This window comes from Poromitra crassiceps, assembly GCF_964638095.1.
Source record: "Poromitra crassiceps genome assembly, chromosome: 10".
Classification (NCBI taxonomy): Eukaryota; Metazoa; Chordata; class Actinopteri; order Beryciformes; family Melamphaidae; genus Poromitra; species Poromitra crassiceps.
The window spans coordinates 32,417,484-32,440,678 of record NC_139631.1 but is presented as its reverse complement, the minus strand read 5'-3'; the positions used below and the strand labels follow the sequence as shown (position 1 = coordinate 32,440,678).

Here is a 23,195-nt window from a genome sequence, read left to right as displayed (position 1 = left end):
GGGGGGTCTTACCTCATAACCTGCGATGCCTGGATCCCCTTGCTGGCCCATCCTCCCTGGAGCACCCTATAGAAATGTATACATTTAGCCCATACAACCAATCACAGCGAATATATTTCCTTCCTTTTGCGGAGGTCTTACCACTGGCCCGATGGTTCCTCTCGCTCCCTTCTGCCCGACGAACCCCGCCTCTCCCTGTTCACCGACTGGCCCGGTCTCGCCCAGGTGACCCTGGTGACCCTTGCTGCCCTGGAGAAAGGCCATCATGGAGCAAGTATGCATTGAGAGTATGAACTTCCCACTGAGCAGCTGTGTGTGGGGTACTTTGGCAATTCAAACATTTCATATTGAGCGTCTGTTTGAAGAGCACGTCCAATGTCGCGCTGGTGGAGGGGGCGCTGACCTTGTCGTTTGTTTACCGGGCGCTAGCAGACGGCCATTAAAGCCGGGCACACAAGAGACAGCAGCTTGACAGACATGCACGAATGAGCGGCGTATTTCAGCGGCGACTGAGTGGACCCACAAACCTTTTCGCCTGCTTTTCCTCGGTCGCCAATTTTGCCAGGTTTACCCTCTTGACCCTAGGAGTAAATGAAAATGGAGAGGGGTGTGTAAGTGGGCAGACAGAGCGGTCTCCAGGGGGGATTGAATGAAATGCAAGCTGGTCAGTTGAAGTTGGGCTTAGAGACACTCACCCTCACACCCAGCAGTCCAGGAGGCCCAAGAGCCCCTTCCTTTCCTTTCAGCCCGATGGTACCCCGGTCTCCGTGGGCACCCTCTGCCCCAGCGTCGCCCTGTTCCCCCTGAGAGAAGCACAAGGCAAGAGGAACCTGAAGTGATCGTGTAGTTCATCAACGGTATTGGCCTATTTCAAATGAATCACAAAGCAGCCAAAGCCATGAGTTAGGGTCGGTTGAACTCGGTTCCAATTTAAATATGTTTTAATCAACCGGTTTACGATATTCAAACATTTTAGTACTAGTACATGTGTCACTTTTGCGAAATGGAAAGGAAAATTGGAGGGGCTCATCACATCCCCATTAGGAACCTTTTAACTGTTACTTGTGGTAAAATCATCTGTGTGGTTAATTCCCCACAGTGCAATCAAAGCAAGTCTCCCAAACAAGTCATGTTGGATGTGTGGTTTTCATTATTTGACAGTTGGCACACTAGAACGCCGCATGCTTCCGATGATGGGTGTCTCCAAAAAGTGTTTTAAAAAACGTGGAGGGGACCCAATAACTTTCATTGTTTATTTATTAAAATTAGACCCTCTCATCGTTAAATTTCAATTTACGTCAAGGGAAATGAAATTAAGTGATTTTCATCCCGCTAACAGTTAACAGCAAATCCCGCATGAGCTGCAGTGTTCCATCCAGGAGCCTGCGCTGTGGCCAAGAAACCCAGAATTACTATCCCAACTAACAGAAAATATCCTGTACAGAATGGAGCCATACAGACTCAGGTCTACTCTGTTTTAATCCCCATGGGTCTCTGTGCTCACGTTTAGCCGCAGAAGAAACCTTCTCTCGGGCCAAAAGCTGTTTGTGGGTCTGTCAGCCATACTGCGGCAGCTTGGCTCTGATGGATATGTAGACTTTTTGTGCGTCTCTGAATCCATTTTTTTCTGTCACAAGAATTGCCAGACAGTAGAGCTCTTAAAATAGGACTGCTATCTGTCTTCACTAAGCGTGGACACAATGCAGCTCCGGCTGCACAAAGGCCAACTTCTCACAAGCAATACTTAACTGCTCTAATGACGATGAACTGCTGTTCCAGTAAACAATGGAGTTCACTGGGTCCACACAAATCCACTTTCAGAGAAGATTGAATTGATATTGATTGCTGGTGACAGGTTATTTGTCATTACATCAACATGTCATTTTAATCTACTGTTTGGTTAAATCACTGTTCTATATTTATTTATTTATTTTATTTGAGGGACAATGCACATTAGTGAACATCTTACACATAAACGAGCAAACCTATGTACATGTATGTATCTCTGTGTCTCCCCCGCCCCCCCATCCCCCCCCCCCCCCCCCCCCCCCCCCCCACACACACACACACACACACACACATCAAACGTGACCAGAACTTTACACCATTAGATTACCCTTGTTAACTACATCATGGCCGACCCCTCAGACTAACTCATTTAATTTAATGCCTATTTAACTCGGACTGTAAATTCATGTAAATCCACTGCCTATTTAACGCCTATTTAACTCAGACTGTAAATTTCATGTAAATTCATAATTAATGTCCACTGAACACTCCTCCACTCATGTATATATTGTATATTTGATTACACTTGCAACATTGTGATTGTCTTTTAGTTATCTTTCCTACTTCTTTATCTCTGTATATTGACATGACCGCTACGCTGCATACAGACACTAAGACAAATTCCTTGTGACACACAGGTTCGTGAACACAGGTTCAGCACCATGGAGAGCTCCATTCGTTAGCTACTGATGGAGCAGTTGGAATCAGCCAGGGAAGTGGACTATGAACCCTTCTTGCTGTGAGGCAACAGTGCTAACCACTGATCCATCGTGCCGTATCAGTGAAGTTTGTGAAGTACTGTACAGTCAGTGTTGCGAGGTGAAGTCATGGTGAACCCATAGACTGTATACAAAATATGGACGGCGTTACCATGACATCACCCATTGGTTTGGGAGTGTGGCCGTCGCCATCTTGGGGTTCTTGCGCAGCTCGCGCGAGACGGCACATGACCAGGGACTTCCCACAGAGTGGCAGTGCCGCCTGCTATTGGTCCGTGATCCGCAAGCTGCGCGATCACTGGACAGGCGACCTGTCAATCACGCTCAAAACATAGTGTTTTCTATCGTCTATTTCACTCTAAATGAAAGGTGAAATTAACTATATAGACAAAACCATTCTTTGGACCAGGCTGTAAACATGTATAATCCTGTTGTAAAATTGGGCATTTTAACATGGAGCGAATGGGGAATGACTCCCTTTTGGAGCCAGCCTCAAGAGGCCACTGGAGGAACTACAGTTTTCAGTATCACTTCCGCGGCTTCATCTGTCCAAGCCCGCCTTGCCGCCTGGGTGAATCTAACCGTGCGAATGCAGTGTGTATCATTTTGCCGTTTATAATCTCTCTACTTACCTTTGCTCCGTCAGGTCCACTTTGTCCAGCCTCCCCATCAATGCCTGGCTCGCCCTGATAGAGACGATCAACATGTGACGGTTGCAATATGTACGATTACAAGGACAATAATCAGAGGAAGCAAAGAGAAGTACGACAGTCCCTGATGAGCAGGCCGCAGCTTGTTGCCAAAAGAGTGGTTGAATATATTTTTGAATGATTGAGAACAGATTTGCTTCTTGGCTTGTCCTATCTCGCAATTGATGGGTCAATTTTTTAGTCTTTTCAAGTGTTTGCCAAGATAAATCAAGTGCACCTTAAACAAGTTCAAATATTTGAAACCATATTCCGTTTGATATTTGCCAATGTGTCTGCAGTGCGTCAGGCTTTTTAGATGCGTGCAGAAATGGATTGTGGGATACTTACTCTCTGGCCCATCAGACCCTGCTCGCCGATGTTGCCAGCTGGACCGATGGCACCCTGTCAGGCAGAGAAATATGACCACAATGTCACTGATGCTGTCTTCATGCTGCGCAACACAAACACAATGTCACTGATCCTGTCTTCATGCTGCGCAACACAAACAGGCTCACCCACTTTTATTTGGATAGTCACACCTACAGACCACACACCTGCACCTAGTCTAATATGTAGGTATGTTCATGAAGTGTCACATATACAGTTAGTGGTGGAAATGGAGGGAACGCCTGGGAACAGAGTTCCCAGAGTAAATGTTGAGAGGGAACGGCGAGGACGAGAGGAGGAACGGCATTCCTCCTCAGGTTCCCCTTAAATTTTTTATTTATTTTTTAATACTGTGTAAATTGCTTATATACCGTTTCTCTAAAGCGTGTTCATTAATCTGAAAGCATCTGAGGAAGGGCCGGTGTGGCCCGAAACGTCACGCTGGTTTGCAAATAAAAAAAGTAAAAAACCCAGCGGGAGCTCTTTTGGTGTGCGGATCGTTCTTTTTCACTGTAAGGTAACCTTTTTGATCCAGCACCCTGGCCCAGTTTGGTCCCTGTCTACCTTTTGCATAAATCTGACTGCACCTGAATGCAGCATGAAAGGAGCAGAGAATAGTAGGAGAACATGTATTTGGAAGCTGAATAAGCAGTGTCAGTGTCAATGTGTCATCAGAATAAAATCAAGGGGAAATAATCAGTAGATCTCGGCCATATTAACGATCTTTTGTAAGAGATTTTGATGTAACTCTAATGGTAATGGGTAAAATCAATAAGAAAAAGCAGCCAAGCATTCAGCACTTGATTTTAACAGAAATAATACCCTATGCCTCCTGGGGGGGCACTGCCTAAGTAGGGTTCCCAGAGTAAAACGTGTCCATTTCGACCACTGCATACAGTATACTTAGATAGATAATCTGTTAAACACCTGTTAAACCAGTTGAATTGTTCAACGTCAACTAATAAGCTTTTGAAATGTTACAAACACTCTGTAGAGTAGACTCTCATAGGCGGACTATCCAAATAGAGTGTTAGCGACACAACACTTTCTCAGCATTCTGCAGCATGAAGAGAAGCTCACCTTCTGTCCAGGCTCGCCGGGCAGACCCCACTCCCCGACCTTCCCTGGCGGGCCCTGCCAGAGAACAAGGATTGCCTTCAGTATCAGTGCTGCAACAGAGGGTACCAAGTACCAGGACCACTCAGTGTGATCAAACTCACCTTCGGCCCCATCTCCCCCAGCGGCCCGATCGTTCCTGTTGGCCCCGTTGGTCCCTGAGATGAGAAAGCAGAGGTACCAATAAAAAGGCTGCCTTCAGGGAACAGTTCCAAACCTCAGACAAACACATTTCAAAGTGACAGTAAAGGAGGAATGTGAAAAGAAATGAGAAGCAGGCAGAAAGGGTGGATTTGTGGAGATGAGTGAAACTACGGGACACTGTGCCAAAGCTTCTGCAAGTGATGGAAACAGGCCTGCTGATATAGAGACACATTCAGGCTACAATTAAGTTCTCCAGGAAAAAGATGGTATAAATCAAATAGTCTCAGAGTCACTACTCCTCTCTCCTTTGTGTTTAAGAGACTTGGGAAGAATGAGAGAAAGAGGATTAGGCTCTTCGGGGCTTTTCGACCAGGGGATGGATTTCCAGGCAGCAATGAATAAGACATGTCAAGACTGAAAATAGAGATTATATGTAAGGCTAAGATGAGAGGTGTGCTGAATGTGCTAGAGAGATAAAGGTCATTATAAATAGGGGTACCGCGGGGATGACGCATTTTTGTAGGCTTAACCAGAAATCGCCGCCATGTTGGTTCTAAGGGGGGAAAAGCTATGGGGTTTTAGAATGGGGATTTCACTTAAAGGCATCAAATAAGGTCTGTCGTTAACAAAAGTTAATTCAGGTAACTTTTAGGTCATTTGTGTTCAGCAAGATCATCTTCACAGACACGTGGGGCCACTTTTATGACCTTTGAAACGTAAATGCGTTAAAACGCGATTTTCAGTAAACGTTTCAAACGTCATAAAAGTGGCCCACGTGTGTGAAGATTATCTTGCTGAACACAAATGACCACGCCCGTAAACCTTTGTTAACCACAGACCTTATTTGATGCACTTAAGCGAAATCCCCATGTTAAATCCCCATAGAAGACGAGCCCAAGTTCTACTTCCGGACTCATTCCTGTGGTGCTCTATCATGTGAAATTAAAATCTCTATTTTCTTGCTCTTTACTTCCCCTACCCCCAAAATCCCATTTAATTGAACCGAAAAAACTGCAGATATCATACAGTGAAGGGATATAAATATGAAAACGATCACTAGAGCCTGATACCAAAATTGGGAACCTAGTAGGCAAATACTGTAACTTACTGGTTCCCCTGCAATTCCTTTGGCTCCCGGAGATCCCGAGGGTCCTTGAACACCCTGGAAATAATACAGCCGTTTATAACACACACACACACTATTCACACAGGCATGGACTCATGTAGAAGTGCTACTACAACACCCACTAGAATAACAGTGTCCCACACAAACTACTCTTATCCATTTACTGTTCCCCCAAAAATGTCCACCCCGAAATCCAGACTGACCTAAAAGAGACCTCTGTTAGCCCCAATCACTTACTGGAAATCCCTTAGGCCCGCCTTCACCTGGCTCACCGATCTTTCCCTGCAGCAAAACCACACCAACACAAAGATACGTTGAACACGTTAGAGGCTCATGCTGTACACCAACACAAAGATACGTTGAACACGTTAGAGGCTCATGCTGTACTTTGTTGTTGTATAATGTCAAACAAGACTCGGGCTCTTTCTCTATGTTCTTGTGCGTTCGTGTGTCGTCCATGGCGCGTTTTACGCAACGTCTCACAGCCGAAGCACGATTTCCAAACCAAAAGAATGCGAGGACTGATCGATGTTACACAAAGTTTGCTTGAGGAGGCACCGGACAGTTCACCTTGCGAGGCAGCTGGATTCGCGCGAGATCCTGATCACATGACAAATCCATCTTGCCACGCTCCAATCTAATTGGTTTGAATCCGAACCACCACCAATCACACCAATCCGCGTCCTATGAGCCAGCTACGGGCGGGCTTTCGTGTGACGCCAGCGAGAGCGAGCCTGTGACAGACGTGATAGACAGATGGTTCATCCAATCACCTGCCAGATATTCTTTTTTAAACGGTTTCCCGAGTGACTCGTTCGCAGATGTTGTGAAAACATGAAAACACGTTGTGTTCCCAGATGATGTGAAAACAAGCCATCTGGCAGCGTCAGGTTACTGCAGAGTCACTTGGCCAGAGAGAATACTGTAAATGCGAAGACCCAAGATTCATTGCAAGAACAACGCATCACATCTACTGTACAGAGACGGTTGAAACAGTTGGGAAAATTAAATAGCTGTGCATCGTAGCCCAGCAACAAAGCCCATCTCAAACTGTAAAGATGCTTTTCTGTGCAAGACAACTTTGGAAGATAGTAAAAAGTGTCGACTTGGCATGCGTGGATTTGATATTTAGCCTCGATGTTTGTTCTGTAAGCTGGAGGACTTGAATGGACAGTTGGAAACGCGCCCAGGAGTCTAACCAGGATCAGCGCTAATCGTGCCGATAGCGTTATTGCTGTTATGAAGGAAAAGTAAAGAAGCTTATCAGAATCAGAATCAGAATAACTTTATTGATGCCTGGGGGGGAAATTAGGTCATGCTACTCCTCTTACCATCTCCCCAGGGAAGCCCAATTTTCCTGGTGGACCATCAGGGCCCTGCAAAGAAAAAACATTCAAGAGACTCTCCTCAAGACTTCACTTTGGTAAATCCCTCCCGAGTTCCCCCAACTCACTGTATGAAGTACCAGCACCATCAATATTAAGAGCCTTTGATGAAAGGTTCTGTTGTTGGATTTTGAGTTAGCAAAAAACTGTCTCTTAAACATTACTCACGTAAAAAAAATAGCAGAAATAATTGGAGACTTTTGAACAAAGCTGCTTTGTGAAAGTTTTTCATGACTTTGTTTTCCGCCCTTACTGAAACTTGAAGCGGAGCTGCTGTTTTGTTGCCTTTCTGTTTATCCTTGCTTTCTAGTTTGACAGACTTGATGTGTGCAATTAGTGAGCGGATGGCTAAACGTTGCTATAAGGCGCTATAGGAGGGGGTGGCTGACAGCTGGAGTCATGTTATTGAACAGTTCAACTCCATGAGGCTCTGAAGTGAATTTACTGACTGACTGACTGTTTCTCCAACTTTTACCTCTTAATGCTTACCTTCACTCCAGTAGACCCCTTCTCCCCCACTGGGCCATCAGGACCCCTCGGACCCTGCAGAAAGAAAACAGGCTGTGATTGATGAACATCTCTGGAATAACTTGTCCTGCACAGGCCTGAAGCACACGTGTGGTATCACCTGGATTTCCCATGGCTTTATTAATTACTATGGTTTAGGGAACATTGGAGAGACACCACAGAAGATTGTGGCTCTTTTTGCAAATACTTGGCTTCTCAGGGCGTCTGGTAGTGTAGAGGTAAAAGCCCTCCCAACCACCGCCATTCCCGGCAGCGCCGCAGCGGCACTTCCGGCTTGGTCAACCGTTCCTACAGACACAATTGGACGTGTCTGTGAGCGGGAAGCCGGTGGAGTATGAGTCCTGGTCGCTGCACTAGTGCCTCCTCGGGTCGGTCGGGGACTCGGGGCACAGGGGAGAATAGTGTGATCCTCCCACAAGCTACGTTCTGCTGGTGAAACCCCTCGCTGTCAGGTGAAAAGAAGCGGCTGGCAACTACACATGTATCGGAGGAAGCATGTGCTAAGTCTACAGCTCTCCCCAGATCAGCACCTCTCTGGAGCAACGGCCGGGACAGCAGGGGGGGAATTGGCCAAGTACAATTAGGGAGAAAATGGCAGTAAAGAAAATCAGAAAAACCTGATGAAAACATATAAAATAAAAATACTTGGCTTCTCCCACTTAGATCTGCAACATGCCCAGTCCACACTGCACACTTTGTCCCCATCTTTCTTTCCACACTGGCACACAGTATTCAGACACTGCACACTGGGGATATTGTGCCATAGACTTTTGAAAAGGTCATGAGTGGGTCTGAGTCGTCCTGTAGCTGACTCATCCTCGCCTCTCAAATGGTACCCAACTGTCCACTGCCAGGGAACATTCAAGGAATATGTGTCTTGTGAAGGTTGCTCATGCAATTGCTATATATACAGTAGATCTAAATACAGCCAGTCTAGAATACACTTCTAACTTATATAAGGCCTTGCTGTGTAAACTGCTGCTAGGCAATTTAGCAGGGGTGGAAGAGCGTGGATAAAATCCCAAGAGGAAGAGTGTTCAGTCTAATTAATTATTTAATTAATTGTGATTTTCACAAAACACTTCAAAAGTCATATGAAAGTGGTCCTCATTTGTGAAGATGATCTTGCTGCACACGAAGTTGGCTGTTTCGTCAACTTTTGCTAACCACAGACCTTATTTCGTGCATTTAACCGAAATCCCCGTACAAAAATCCCATTGACCTTTGGACTTGGGAAGCAGAACTCACGTGACTAGCTGAGTTGGCCTACAAAAATACATCATCCCTGCGGTACTCCATGGCAGTGTTTCTCAACCACTGGTCCACGGCCCACTGGTGGTCCTCAGAGCGCCGTCTCACGCCAAGATATCACAATGACAGCCTATCCTTTATTTGGGAAGGTGGTCATCGCTGTTGTTGCACAGTTTGAGTCCAATCGTCTATTTTAGACCACCGCACTAGAAAAAAAAAGATCTTTCTCGATGACTCGTTTGGTCTCCTGACTCTTCCAGTCAATTTTGTTCCAAGAACTTTCTCAAATCAAGTTGTATCATCTTGATACTAATCCGCCTCCGTTCAAGATATTTTGTTAAACTAAATATTGAAAACAGATTAAACTGCAATGGAAATCCTGAGATGATCTGAACCCATTGCCATTTTGTTGACTTGTTTTAATACAATTCGGTTTTAAAAACTCAAAACCTCTAAATGACTTATTTCGAGGGATATGTTTTATATTGTGCAGGTATTTGCTATCATCACCATCACTCCTCCCTTCGTGTTGTTTGAAAAAACCACAATCAGTTGTGCTTCAGATCCATTCAGCCAGAACAGACGCATTGGCTCCATGCTCGCCCGTTTCCACCAGCGTTCTTTTTATTGTGCCAATATTCAGGTTTTGGGCCGGGAGACTGAGTGAGCGTTCTGTCCAAACGCCAGAGATAAAAAGGGCCATGAATTATTTGATGATAACGATTCGCTTAGACATCCAAGCAGGCCCGGTTCCAGAACTAAATGACTTTAGGGTGCATCTGAAATCGTGGGGGTGCACTAGTTGCTTCAGTGGGCGGGCTGGCAACAGCAATGACAAATAGTGTAGCGTGCCAGAAACCTATACCTCTACATTACCCGGACACCGTCCGTCCGTGTGTGTGTGTGTGTGTGTGTGTGTGTGTGTGTGTGTGTGTGTGTTTTTCAATCTAGTCTTTCTACTATTAAGAATGACTTCCCACGGTGTCTCACAGCAGCGCTTCATCTCACTGGTCTGAATTCTATTTTCAAAAGCCTTGATGTAATTTTCAGCTTATCATAGTTATTAAATATGAAATGTGTGACTGCTTGTGATATCCGGGGAGCCATGTCAAACCAATCTACAGAATCAAATTCCTTAATCACAACCTTTTACAGTCTATAATAATCATAACACTTATTCATGTTAGATCAATTATTCCTCCAGCGCAATGATCCTGCTGTGCAACCCAGGGCTATTTTCCCAAATTAGAATATGTACATAATTCTGGGAAAGCCAGCGGACATTGGAATGACGATGTGCTTTTTGCAGACACAGCCATTCACACATATTTTCATGTACAGAAACCAGGGCGTTTTACATAGCAAGATGTTGGGACACGTGAACTTTACAACAAACAGAATCTGATGAAACTATTTTGGTGTTTTAGGGTGAGCACAGATATAGAAAGTTAGCTTGGAGAGGGGGTGTTGGTGAGATTGGCATGATCTACTGATTTATCAAGTGATTTTTCTTTTGACTTGTGTCTACATAGTGATCGTTTAATCCAAAGACTCTTTTTGGTGAAATCTTGGTTGTCAAGCCGCTGTTAATGCTTCTGTATCTTACCCGTCGGCCTTTTGGTCCTCTGATGCCGATAACTCCGCGTGAACCAGGAGTCCCCTGAATGTCGGTGAAAACATATTCTTAGAGTATGACTGTATGTAGTAATAATAAGAATAATAATACATTTTATTTGCATAGTGCTCTTCTAAATACTCAAAGACACTTTATATAGTAAAACGACATTCACAAAACACATAAGAGACAATATCAGACAGACAATATCAATGAATAAGACAAAGAATAAAACATTTGGAAGGGAGAAGCACAAGAAGCGTAGGGCGGGCTGCCATCCTGCATTTCTGAGGTGCGTGCGGGTGTGTGTGTGTGTGTGCGTGCGTGTGAATGCATTGCTATTGCGAATTCGCGCTTGTTCACCCCCCCCCCCCCCCATTGAAATTAATTCTTCATTTAAAAGATAGCAATGTATCCCAGAGTGTTCCTTACCATTTAGTTGTTGCTAACCCCAAACAAATGTTATCCGTATGAGCAGCCATTCCAACCTGTGGGCCGGGACCCACTGGTGGGCCACAAAGGTATTGCAAGTGGACTGCCAAATCATTTGCAAAACATTATTTTTTTTATTAATTATTATTACGTATGAGGATGCATTTCTTTATTGTTGAGTGGTACCGTTATTTAATTTGTAATGAATTATTCGTTAATTAGCCTATTGCAGGCAGTTTCTGATTTCAGTGTGGTGCTGATGGACAGTTCCTTTTATCGTTAAAATAAAAGGTGCTCTGAGAACGCATTATGTGGCCTCCGTATTGTTTACGGTCGGATTTGGGCTGCGAACATTTTTGAGATTTTCTAAGTGGGCCATGAGTCGGAAAAGGTCGCGAAGCGCTGCTGCGTATGAGTTTGTGTCACACAATGTTGTTTCAGACGCTTTTCCATCCTGCCAAGAGTCACATTCTGTCATACTGAAGAATAGTCAGCTAAACATCCAAGAGAAAACTGTTAGGAAGTAGCGATCCAAACTTCTGCTTTCAAAGATATATGTGGGAAAAGTGGTTACAGCAAACTGCAGAGATGAAAGCAAGAGTTAGAGTGGAAGAGTCAGGAAGGTGAAGAGAAGAACAAGAATGAGAAGACAAAGATGGCTGGGTGCAAAGACCTGCGATAAACTACAAAGACCGGGAGTCTGAGTCAGTGCACTTTAAGGCCAGAGATATACTTGCTTTAACTACGCCTTCACATGCGCATTACATCATTTATCCAAAGAGACTTACAACATCACATTTTGTCAACAGTAGAAAAATCAACTATGCAACGCAATCTACTGTATGACGTGCGCACGATGGTTGCCTCGCGTCGGTTTGGATTGTTGGTTGTGTACATACTCAGAAATTGACACTACGTAAGCACGTGGTTAAAAAGCAAATATCTCTCCGGAGCTAAGACTTGAAAACTCACTGGGATCCCTTGTGGTCCGGGTGAGCCCCTCCCTCCAGGCGTTCCAGGATGACCCTGATGGAGAGAACAAACACAACTCAAATAACAAGCCGACCTGAGGAAGCAACGTGTTGTTCGCTCATATTTTATCAGCCTATTTTGCAAAATGCTATAAGAAAAATAAATATGTAAGTATTATTGGCAGCAAAGTTTAACATTGGATAATTTCTTTATATACTGGAACTAAATTATGTGTACATTCTTTAAATTAGCTCTCAAACCTACAATGAAACTGGATGGGTATTTACTTATTTTTATGTTTTTGGCCACAGATCATAGATGACCGTTGTTCGATCACTACGTGGCCACCTGAGCAAGCATTTGAATAAAAAGTGCTCTCAATTCAGCCTCTCCAAACTCATCGTACCCCGGCCCGTACCCTACCCACTTAAGTGTTGAACGCCCCCCTGGGAGGAGAGACGGGGTCCAGACTTACTCCTTACCATCGCCCCCTTTTCCCCCGGCGGCCCGGGGAGACCCGTTTTCCCTCGGTCCCCCTGAGGAAGCACACGTACACCACTGTTAGAGCAATGTGTCACACGGCACGCGGGCAAAGAAACATGACGGCAGATTCAAACAGATGCTGGTCGACGTAACATTGTGGTTTAGCGACCAAGTGTGACAGATGGAGACAGCCACTGACCTTTTCTCCGGCGATGCCTGTCTCACCAACAGGCCCGATGAAACCGGGGAGTCCCTAGGGAGAAAATATGAGAAAACATGCCTTCTTATACTTCCTCTTAGTTATTATTATGCCAATGATATATTTCTCGTAGTCGGCTGCAGAGCTATGGGCCACTGATAAAACACACACACACACACAAACACACACACGCAAGCACGCGCGCGCGCGCACGCACGCACACGCACACACACACACACACACACACACACACACACACACACACACACACACACACGGCATCATGCCTACATCAGCACAAAGCGACAGAGAGAGAGAGAGAGAGAGAGAGAAGCCTTTACCCTCTCGCCAAGCTTCCCGACCTCGCCACTGATCCCGGTCTCGCCCTACAGCAAAGGAGCCAATTAGCATATCACAAAGCGATTGGTGCATTTTCTTTCTCAGTTCAAAACATCAGTTAGAGATGTGCTGCTCAGAGGCCCCGTTCCCCTGTGGTCAGACTGAGAATTACCATCTCATTTCCACATGATTTCAGATGATGCGTTATTGTTATCCTAAACAGAGAGCGGGGAGAGAATAATGTTGAGCTAAAGACGACAGGGAACTCGGCTCCCCAATCAGGTCTGACCTTGAGTCCATCTGGGCCCGTCTTTCCGGGGAATCCCTGCCTCCCAGGTCTGCCCTGAACAGAAAGCCAAAATGACACATAGAAGTGGACCGCAGGTCCCCACAACAAACAAACAAACAGTACAAATAAAACAAACGATACAACAGTCAACGTCCTCTGGAGAAGAAAAGTGCAGCCTGTGAGTCTGTTGTCCCTCAAGTGGCCGTGGCGTAAAACAAACCAACAATTGATGCCGAAAGGAGAAGAAGAAGAAAAAAAAACTTCGACGACGATCCATGAATCCATCAAAGTTCCACAAAGCTATTTGCAGCATCAAAGGCTGCATATTACTCAAAAGTCAGTGGGTCAATTGTGTTTGTTTGCAGTGATCATTTGTGGGTTCTATGCTTTGGGGGATGGCAGATTGGACTCAACCATTGCCAGAACAGAGAGGACAGTCTGGATGAGTTTGATTGGAAGAGTCTAAGAGCTATTGTCTGGCCTGGGACTGTTCCAGACACGTTTTATTTTAGAACAGGATAGTCACTGTGGCTTCCATTATACTGTATTGTACGAGTACAAAGCATCCCTATTTGTTTCTTACAAAGTCTCAGTTTGGCTTGGATCCGTCTATATTCAGGTGTTCATGATTACTGAGACAGAATATAAATCCATCATCTGGAGAGATTTGAGTTGGAAATATAGTTAACAAGCGTGACTTATTCCATGGTAGCCATTCATTCAATTATATATTTGATGAGATATTGTTCTACTTCTCTAATAAATGCGATGGTGATATATCATGTCATTGCCAGTGTTTGGGGAAATGGTTCCTTTTCCAGAAAAAGCAGATATTCTGACTGCGTCATCAAATAAACAAATGATATGTAGCCAAGTGAGTGGGCTCCTTTGGTTGAAACTGAAAGGGGTTGTTTTTATAATCTATCATACTTGACAGTGATGAGTTCTTTATGAGCGAAAAGGAGCCTAGCAATTTGCTAACCAATCTGGTGATATGAATACAACCGGCGTCTCATATGTGTCTTTCAAAATAGCTTCAGAACAATAGAAAGATGGCTGTGCCAAAGGCTTAGCATCTATTACTATTCCAGCAAAGCTACATTTAGCCCGAGACACATGGCCCACATGGTGTGTCGGGTGTGGTGTGGTCGTGTGGTGCCAGTCCTACATTTAACCGTGCTATTGTGTTTTCTAATTGGTCTGGAGCTGCAGGGCTTATCCAATCAGCACTCACCTCGAGTCCAGCGGCTCCAGCTAGCCCAAGTGGTCCCTCATCACCCTGTCAAGAAGACAATGGCGGCAAAAGGTCAGTGGCAGAATAAAATGCTGTATTTTGATATAATTAACTCATTGAGTGCCATGGACGAACATGTTCGTCAATTGGTTTAGTAACGTAGAGTGCCAAGGACGAACATGTTCGTCAATTGCGTTTTTTGACGGTGGGACGTGGATCAAAGCACCAGGCATCTCCTGTACAAATATGGGAGCTATTGAAGGTGTATAACCTATTTTACGGACTCATTAGGTGGCGACAGTGCTCTCCAGATTACAGAAAGGTCCCGCAAACTGCAGCAAAAAGCCGTGATCAAAGAGAAGCCGATGCATGCTGCAGCCAGAGCCATATAGATTGCTCTGTCTGCAGCTGACGTCGGGCTGCGAACATCAGTCAATCCGCGCACACAACTGAGCTCCTCTGCCTCTGTCTGTCTGTCTGCATAGTTTCTCCACACGATTACCCGCCAGAAAGGCAGCACCCGACGCCGAAGGGCCAAACCTATCCCTGCAGTCCTGTTTGGCATTTCCTTGTCGCGCTGGGAGACGGCCGGGAGCCGCCCGGCGCAAAAACGGAGGCTCCGAAAATAGACTGGGTGCGTGTGGGGAGGAGTTTGCAGCTGAGGCGGGGAGAGGGGGGTGGGGCACGCAGGCTCCACAGAACTACACCAGGTCACTACATCAGAAAATATTAGCTAGCGTCAGTGAATGTGCTTGAAATGCTGCATTTCACAAAAGGCTGAATATCTCAGCTTATAATTTGAAAACGGTCTTTTTGCTCAAAACAGCATATCTTCTCCGGCTCATAACTAAAGAACGGAAAATGGGATCAATAAACTTTTTTTTGCAGATGATAGAAGAGAGTCTCCTCGTTCTTTGTGCGTGTTCGGTGTTTACATAGTAATATCACACAATATTCTGTGGGCCTCGAGAAATCACTGAAAATGCTCTGAAACTCTGGCACTGGGAGCTTCCGTTCTCCAAAAGTGGCTGGCACTCAATGAGTTAAGTAATAGCTCATGACAGGCCAGTGGTAGGTGGCCTATATGAAAGTACGGTAATAGACACACTCCAATTTAAATAGTTGTTATTCATAAATAATAATGTTCAAAGTAAAATAGTCCTTCCTGGCTGCCTGCACATAGAGCGAGCAAGTTGCAACGTAACATTAGGTAAGTTACAGCAGCTAGCTAGCAGCTAGCAACACAGGCTATCTCCAGTTTAGCTAGTAAATCACTTTACCTGTTGCACCTACCTCATGCACATAACTCAATGACTTTGCTTATATAGATCGATAAACAACTGTGTAATATATGACTTATAGCCTTATGTGACTTATAGCCTTATGCGTGAACCGGTCTGCTTGAACCATATGGCTGGAACGCCATTCTCAGACGCAAAGAGATACTGAATTGTGCAAAGTAATGATGTCATAGCTGTGGTATATGATCAATACGCCACGGCTATGAACCAGTCAGAGCGCTTGATTCGAGGTACCCGTTTTATAATAAACAATATAACAAAGTCAAACCCACCTCAAGTCCAGCTGTTCCCCTTGGACCAGGTAAGCCTCTTATCCCTGGCTTCCCCTGTACAGAACAAAACAGGGAGGTCAACTTCAGTTGTGCTGCATGAGGACTGCTATAGAAAGTAATGCCACTTTTACTAACCTTGAGCCCCTCAGGGCCATTGTGACCCGGTGGGCCAATGTCACCCGGGAAGCCCTGGGAGGAAGAGAGCAGGAACATGTTTTCACCTCAACACAGCAGCATGCATCTTCTGCATGTAGCATTGCATACAGTTACAGTATGTTGTGCTAGCCAGAAGGCAGCGCTGGCTCTTACCTCCGGACCAGGAGGGCCAGGTAAACCATCGGGGCCGTTGTCACCAGGTTTACCCTAGGAAATGTCAGAAACCTTGACGTTATCACGTGCCTCTGTAAACTCTGCAGAACTTTCACTGAGCTGTTGAAAAGTTAAAGATACTGTGGACCAGAATCACTGAAGGTTTGCGGAGAAGAGCCTGCACTATGTATATCACCAAAATGATCAAAGCAGAGGCATATAAGTTACATGTCAATCTCATCATTTTAATTGGCAACACAATCTCCCCCAAATGACTGTAGCTGGCACATACAGTATACGATCGTAAAAGACATGTGCAAAGAGTCTGGTCATGTCACTGCTGTAAGAGCTGGCATCATCTCCACACTGTCAGGAAAGACTTTTCCATCCTAAGCTCTCAGATCAGAGAAGGCTGCGAGTCTAAAGGACACTTTGGGGCAGGAGGGCGCCAGGCTTGATGGATTTCAAGCTGACGCATGTCATTTGTAGTTGGAATTTGCCGGTGCAGTGCTCTTTTTAAGGAGGTGTTTTTGCCACAGCTTGATTTGCATCTATTTTTTTTAAAGAATAAGACCAAAACTGCACTCTTAGCTTAAGTAACTGAGACACAAAAAATGTGCAGATTGCAACAAAATCTTGTTGAATCTGGACCTGACTACTCACAGGCCTATGGGCTACTCTGTACTCGAATCTTGGAGATCCTAACTAACCACTGGCAGCCACATGGCTGAACCCCTGTCAAAACGGTGGATTTGAGCTACTGTAGATGTTTGCTAGGTGTAGTTCCAATCATGTTGCAGGCTGGATAAATAGCCATGCTTGTATGGGGGTTTCCATGTCAACAACTAGATGATTGAGGTCAACACTGGATGATGTTTCGACCAATGCTAGGAAATGAACAGACTTCTCGCATCAGTATTCCGTTGAGTGTGTGAAAAATACCTGTGGTCCCGGTTTTCCACAAGGACCTGGCAACCCAGGTGAGCCCTGGATACCCTGGATTGTAAACAAGCCAGAAAGACAAACAAGTGGGCCAGGTGTCAATAAAAAAGTTTCACATAAATTAACATTTCAGATTCAAGATGCCGGTCAGCGATACTGCAAAAAGAAGCCAGAGGGGAAAAGACATACCTTGTCCCCTTGGAATCCACACTCCCCCGGCTCTCCTGGTAAGCCAACTTCTTCCTGAGAAAACACAAACAAACAAACAAACAAACAAACGAAAAAACGGCATGACAACAGTAATCAAAATGTTGACAGAAATGGCTCAAATCAAACATGAGCCACCAGAGTGCTGAGGCCACACAAGTCATGCATGGTAGCTTTGTGTCGTCTGTTAGCTTCGTAGATACATGGCGTCTCTAGCATGCTTGGATTCGGATGGTTAATAGACTAAGAAAGACATATGCAGATCACCTTATCACCTTTCAGTCCTGGTTCCCCTGGGTTTCCTGGTACTCCCTGGGAGGAAGGAAATAAACAAAAAACAGAAACCCGATGAATGAGCAGCAATGGAATTTCCCTCTGAAGTGGGGGTTGACATACTCAGGCTGCGGAACAACACGTGGTGGGAGAGAGCAGACTTTTAACCCAAAGTGCACAGATTTGATCCCAATAGCAGCCATGCGTCCCGTCACAGCACAACACACTGAGCCCCGCCCCTTTGTCTACTGAAGTATAAGAGCATCAACTCAATGCTTTCTATCCCACTCCCATTCAAGCCAAAGCAAAGCCAGACACCAGGGGGAGACATCATTTACCTTCAGTCCTGGCGGTCCTGGTAAGCCCATCGTGCCTACAGGACCCATGTCTCCCTGCCACCAACAACACACAGAAAACACACACTTATAGCACTGAATGAGCACATACCCCCCCTGCTACCCTGTTTCCCCCTAATTATCCATTGTCAACATACGATACGATGCGATACGATATGATACAATACAATACAATACAATACAAATACGATACGATACGAGAAATCTTTATTATCCTCAAGGGGGAATTCTGGTGCAGCATAACAAACATAAGACAAAACAAAACAAAACGTACTGTTCTTACAACATTCAACAAAGAGCAGTCCAGGGAGTCAGAGAGACTCACCGGACTGGTCTGGAGGCGGGGACAAACCTGGAGAGACTGAGCTGAATGTGCCTATATAGACTGGTCTGGAGTCGGGGACAAACCTGGAGAGACTGAGCTGAATGTGCATATAGACTGGTCTGGAGGCGGGGACAAACCTGGAGAGACTGAGCTGAATGTGCCTATAGACTGGTCTGGAGGCGGGGACAAACCTGGAGAGACTGAGCTGAATGTGCCTATAGACTGTTCTGGAGTCGGGGACAAACCTGGAGAGACTGAGCTGAATGTGCCTATATAGACTGGTCTGGAGGCGGGGACAAACCTGGAGAGACTGAGCTGAATGTGCCTATATAGACTGGTCTGGAGTCGGGGACAAACCTGGAGAGACTGAGCTGAATGTGCGTATAGACTGGTCTGGAGGCGGGGACAAACCTGGAGAGACTGAGCTGAATGTGCCTATAGACTGGTCTGGAGGCGGGGACAAACCTGGAGAGACTGAGCTGAATGTGCCTATAGACTGTTCTGGAGTCGGGGACAAACCTGGAGAGACTGAGCTGAATGTGCCTATATAGACTGGTCTGGAGGCGGGGACAAACCTGGAGAGACTGAGCTGAATGTGCCTATATAGACTGGTCTGGAGGTGGGGACAAACCTGGAGAGACTGAGCTGAATGTGCCTATATAGACTGGTCTGGAGGCAGGGACAAACCTGGAGAGACTGAGCTGAATGTGCCTATATAGACTGGTCTGGAGTCGGGGACAAACCTGGAGAGACTGAGCTGAATGTGCCTATATAGACTGGTCTGGAGGCGGGGACAAACCTGGAGAGACTGAGCTGAATGTGCTTATATAGACTGGTCTGGAGGCGGGGAGAGAAGTGAAGAGGATGTAACAACAACAGGGCTTTTTAATACTCACAATAAGACCAGGGACTCCACATGGCCCAGGAGCTCCCAGCTCACCCTAGGAGGAAGGGAGGGAGAGAGAGAGAGAGAGAGAGAGAGAGAGAGAGAGAGAGACAGACAGAGAGAGAGAGACAGAGAGAGGGAGTGAGAGAGAGCGAGAGAGAGACAGAGAGAGGGAGTGAGAGAGCAGATTGCAAAGGTTAAAGGGGCTCTATTCAACACAAACGCTGTCAGGGCGGTGTAGAGCTGCAGTGGGCCATGTTGTAGGAAGCGGACGCATGCTGTACACGTGTGTGTGTGTGTGTGTGTGTGTGTGTGTGTGTGTGTGTGTGTCTGTGTGTGTGTGTGTGTGTGTGTGTGTGTGTGTGTGTGTGTGTGTGTGTGTGTGTGTGTGCACGGTACACTGTAGGGGCTCGCGCGCATGTAAGCGTGCACTGTGCCCGGTCCGCCCTGGCTTCTACACTGTATGGACCAGCATGTTTCTCCACCGGCAGCTTGAGTCATGTATCGGCCCAGTCTTTAGCATCATGAATGAATGAGCGCCGCCTGGCACTGCGCACAGAGAGGCTTGTTGTCCAAACGATCTTCCCCCACGGCCACATGCCATGCCCACATCCTCTCTGAGCAACATCACCAATGAGAGAGAGAGAGAGAGAGAGAGAGGGAGGGAGAGAGGGGGAGAGAGAGGGAGGGTGTGAGAGAGAGAGTAGAGAGAGAGAGAGAGAGAGAGAGAAGGGAGAGATGGATGACACAGCCCAGTGTGTGTGTGTGTGTGTGTGTGTGAGAGAGAGAGAGCGAGGGGAGAGGGAGAGAGAGAAGGGAGAGAGAGGGGGAGAAAGAAAGGGAAGGTGTGAGAGAGAGAGTAGAGAGAGAGAGAGAGAGAGAGAGAAGGGAGAGATGGATGACACAGCCCAGTGTGGCCTTCCTGCCCCTCTTCCATTTCCCTATGAATGAAAGGAGATGCATGCAGCCAAATGGAACATCCCCTCTTCCCTGCGGAGAGAGAGAGGAAGTGAGGCCCGGAGAGGTCCTTGGAGGTCAGCCAATCACAATCTAACACTATACCTGTCAATGGAGAGCCGTGAGGGCCAAACTAAGGAGAGAAGAAAGGCAAGTGAAATTGATGATGCTGCCCTCATAATATGGATTATGACGGGATTATGACTGACCGACCGACCGACCGACCGACTAACTGCACAGATTTGCCCGCCACGCTTATGCAGAAGTAATTAAGTGCAAGTCAGCTCCAACTCTGCAACTAGATTGCACATCAGTAATGTTACATTTGGTTAAGGATGTACCCGTTATTGGGAAAACGTTATTGTGTGTGGGACTGGGCCGATGAGTGAATGAAGGGGTGCATGTATGTCTCAAAGTTCTTTCACTTACTGGGTTCCCATCCGGGCCAGGGGGTCCCCTCTCTCCAAAGTCACCAGGAAACCCCTGAGCACAACACACACACACAAACAGGGTCGTCATGGAACCAAGCGGTGCACGGAGTGGCTTTCTCAGATTGCCATGTCACACATTTTGATGCCGGGATATATTTACAAAATGACACGCTGCCTCTGTGAGTGTCAGCAGCAAACACACACAGGATCAACTAAAGTGTTTCCCCCCCAAACACAACTTTGCAGAGTAAAGCCAAGCGAATCCCAACAAATGCCGCTCGCAGCGCTTCATTCCTGGGAGACCGGCAGGAAATTCCATCGGAGTGTTTCCGAGCGACGGAGTGTGTGTGTGTGTGTGTGCGTGTGCGCGTGTGTGTGTGTGCGTGTGCGTGCACGAGCGCACACTCTGGCAGGCAGCGCTCGGCAGTCCGCGGACCAACCCCCAGGACGCGCCTCACTGGCCCAACAAAAGTGCTTGGCGCAGGAATTGCTGACAGGGTCGCTTTTTCCCCCGCTTGTCGTCCGTAACTCCATTATAGAAACAGAACAAGAGGCGTGACGCGACTGCAAGGCCACACGCTCAACGTGTGCTTGTCAGCGTGCCAAGGTCAACAGCATGCTGCCGCCCGCGCAAGGCGGCTTGGCACCCGCCCACAGGGGGCGAGCGACAGTTAGATAGATGATGAATGGTGGAACAGCAGCGGCGAGGTCTCTCTCTCTCTCTCTCTGTCTGTGTCTGCAGAGTGAGATGGAAAAAGAGATCAGATGAAAAGTATGAAGCCCTCAGAGATGGTATGAAGCCCACAGAGATGGTATGAAGCCCTCAGAGATGGCACGGGAGAGGATTGTTTGTGTGGCAGACTGCTGATTTAGGCCATTAGGCAAATGTGGATACAGCAATAAAAGCGGTAATTGGAGCAATGTGAAGCCCGCGGGGAAAAGTTTGCCTCCTTCCAAAAATGCCAATAATAAGTGATTTGGTCTGATCAGAAACACATGCATTCCCAAATCTTTGTTTACATGTTGACAACAACTCTGAGTGATGTCGACAGTCCTGCCGTTCTGTCACGTGCGAATGATAAATTCACAAGTGGAAAAACATCAATCCCAAAGACTCAACAGCTACGAGGTGGAGACAGGAGGGGAAGAGCTGACGAGGCACTTTTTAAAAATAAAATATGCACTCTCTGAATTGGCTTTTGTGTGGCCCAGGTTGTAGCGGTTGAGAGACCCTGAGTCACACGTTCCTCTGCTGGAGTGAATCCCCCACCACCACCAGATCCTTCTCCCCTCCTGTGTGACCTTCTCAGATGTGCTGCTGCCTCAGCAAAGCAAAGAAATCGTAAGGTGACAGAAAAGAGAAAGAGGATTTCTCATGACTTGGCTGTTCTGCCTCGGTCTTTGTCACTGGCCATCGGTGCCTCGTAAAAACACATGTCTGCGCCTGGGAAAAGATCACATTGACATGCTGGGTGGTTATGAGCAGTATTAGACTTTTCCATGTAAAGCCTGGCAGGAGGGGGGATTCACTTCCAGGCGCCAACGATGATAGACTCCCCTTGGTCTGTGGCTCGCAGCTCTGGAGAGCCAAACCCACAACTGACACAATATATTATCATATGGCTGTAATGCAGAGAAGACACCGCCCTTCACTAACCATACTGTATAACTGACACAATATATTATCATATGGCTGTAATGTAGAGAAGACACTGCCCTTCACTAACCATACTGTATAACTGACACATTATATTATCATATGGCTGTAATGCAGAGAAGACACCGCCCTTCACTAACCATACTGTATAACTGACACATTATATTATCATATGGCTGTAATGCAGAGAAGACACCGCCCTTCACTAACCATACTGTATAACTGACACATGATATTATCATATGGCTGTAATGCAGAGAAGACACCGCCCTTCACTAACCATACTGTATAACTGACACATTATATTATCATATGGCTGTAATGTAGAGAAGACACTGCCCTTCACTAACCATACTGTATAACTGACACAATATATTCTCATATGGCTGTAATGTAGAGAAGACACCGCCCTTCACTAACCATACTGTATAACTGACACAATATATTATCATATGGCTGTAATGTAGAGAAGACACTGCCCTTCACTAACCATACTGTATAACTGACACATGATATTATCATATGGTTGTAATGTAGAGAAGACACCGCCCTTCACTAACCATACTGTATAACTGACACATTA

The 23,195-nt window shown here is 46.1% G+C and overlaps 1 protein-coding gene across 2 annotated transcripts in view; it reads right to left on the bottom strand.

Annotated features, from left to right (window-relative positions):
- The window catches only part of col27a1b (collagen, type XXVII, alpha 1b), a 79,367-nt gene that overhangs the window by 8,633 nt on the left and 47,539 nt on the right, over nt 1–23,195 (bottom strand). For both annotated transcript variants that reach the window (XM_083645088.1, XM_083645089.1), the window contains exons 13-40: nt 20,954–21,007; nt 19,578–19,622; nt 18,339–18,392; nt 17,995–18,039; nt 17,710–17,763; nt 17,521–17,574; nt 16,579–16,632; nt 16,405–16,458; nt 16,270–16,323; nt 14,697–14,741; nt 13,463–13,516; nt 13,176–13,220; nt 12,835–12,888; nt 12,635–12,688; nt 12,153–12,206; nt 10,740–10,793; nt 7,844–7,897; nt 7,301–7,345; nt 6,207–6,251; nt 5,952–6,005; nt 4,804–4,857; nt 4,664–4,717; nt 3,545–3,598; nt 3,140–3,193; nt 696–803; nt 528–581; nt 142–249; nt 13–66 (exon numbers count right to left, since the gene is read on the bottom strand). In XM_083645088.1, coding sequence (XP_083501214.1) covers nt 13–66; nt 142–249; nt 528–581; nt 696–803; nt 3,140–3,193; nt 3,545–3,598; nt 4,664–4,717; nt 4,804–4,857; nt 5,952–6,005; nt 6,207–6,251; nt 7,301–7,345; nt 7,844–7,897; nt 10,740–10,793; nt 12,153–12,206; nt 12,635–12,688; nt 12,835–12,888; nt 13,176–13,220; nt 13,463–13,516; nt 14,697–14,741; nt 16,270–16,323; nt 16,405–16,458; nt 16,579–16,632; nt 17,521–17,574; nt 17,710–17,763; nt 17,995–18,039; nt 18,339–18,392; nt 19,578–19,622; nt 20,954–21,007 — 1,566 coding nt within the window. The remainder of the gene's footprint in view (nt 1–12; nt 67–141; nt 250–527; nt 582–695; nt 804–3,139; nt 3,194–3,544; nt 3,599–4,663; nt 4,718–4,803; nt 4,858–5,951; nt 6,006–6,206; nt 6,252–7,300; nt 7,346–7,843; nt 7,898–10,739; nt 10,794–12,152; nt 12,207–12,634; nt 12,689–12,834; nt 12,889–13,175; nt 13,221–13,462; nt 13,517–14,696; nt 14,742–16,269; nt 16,324–16,404; nt 16,459–16,578; nt 16,633–17,520; nt 17,575–17,709; nt 17,764–17,994; nt 18,040–18,338; nt 18,393–19,577; nt 19,623–20,953; nt 21,008–23,195) is intronic.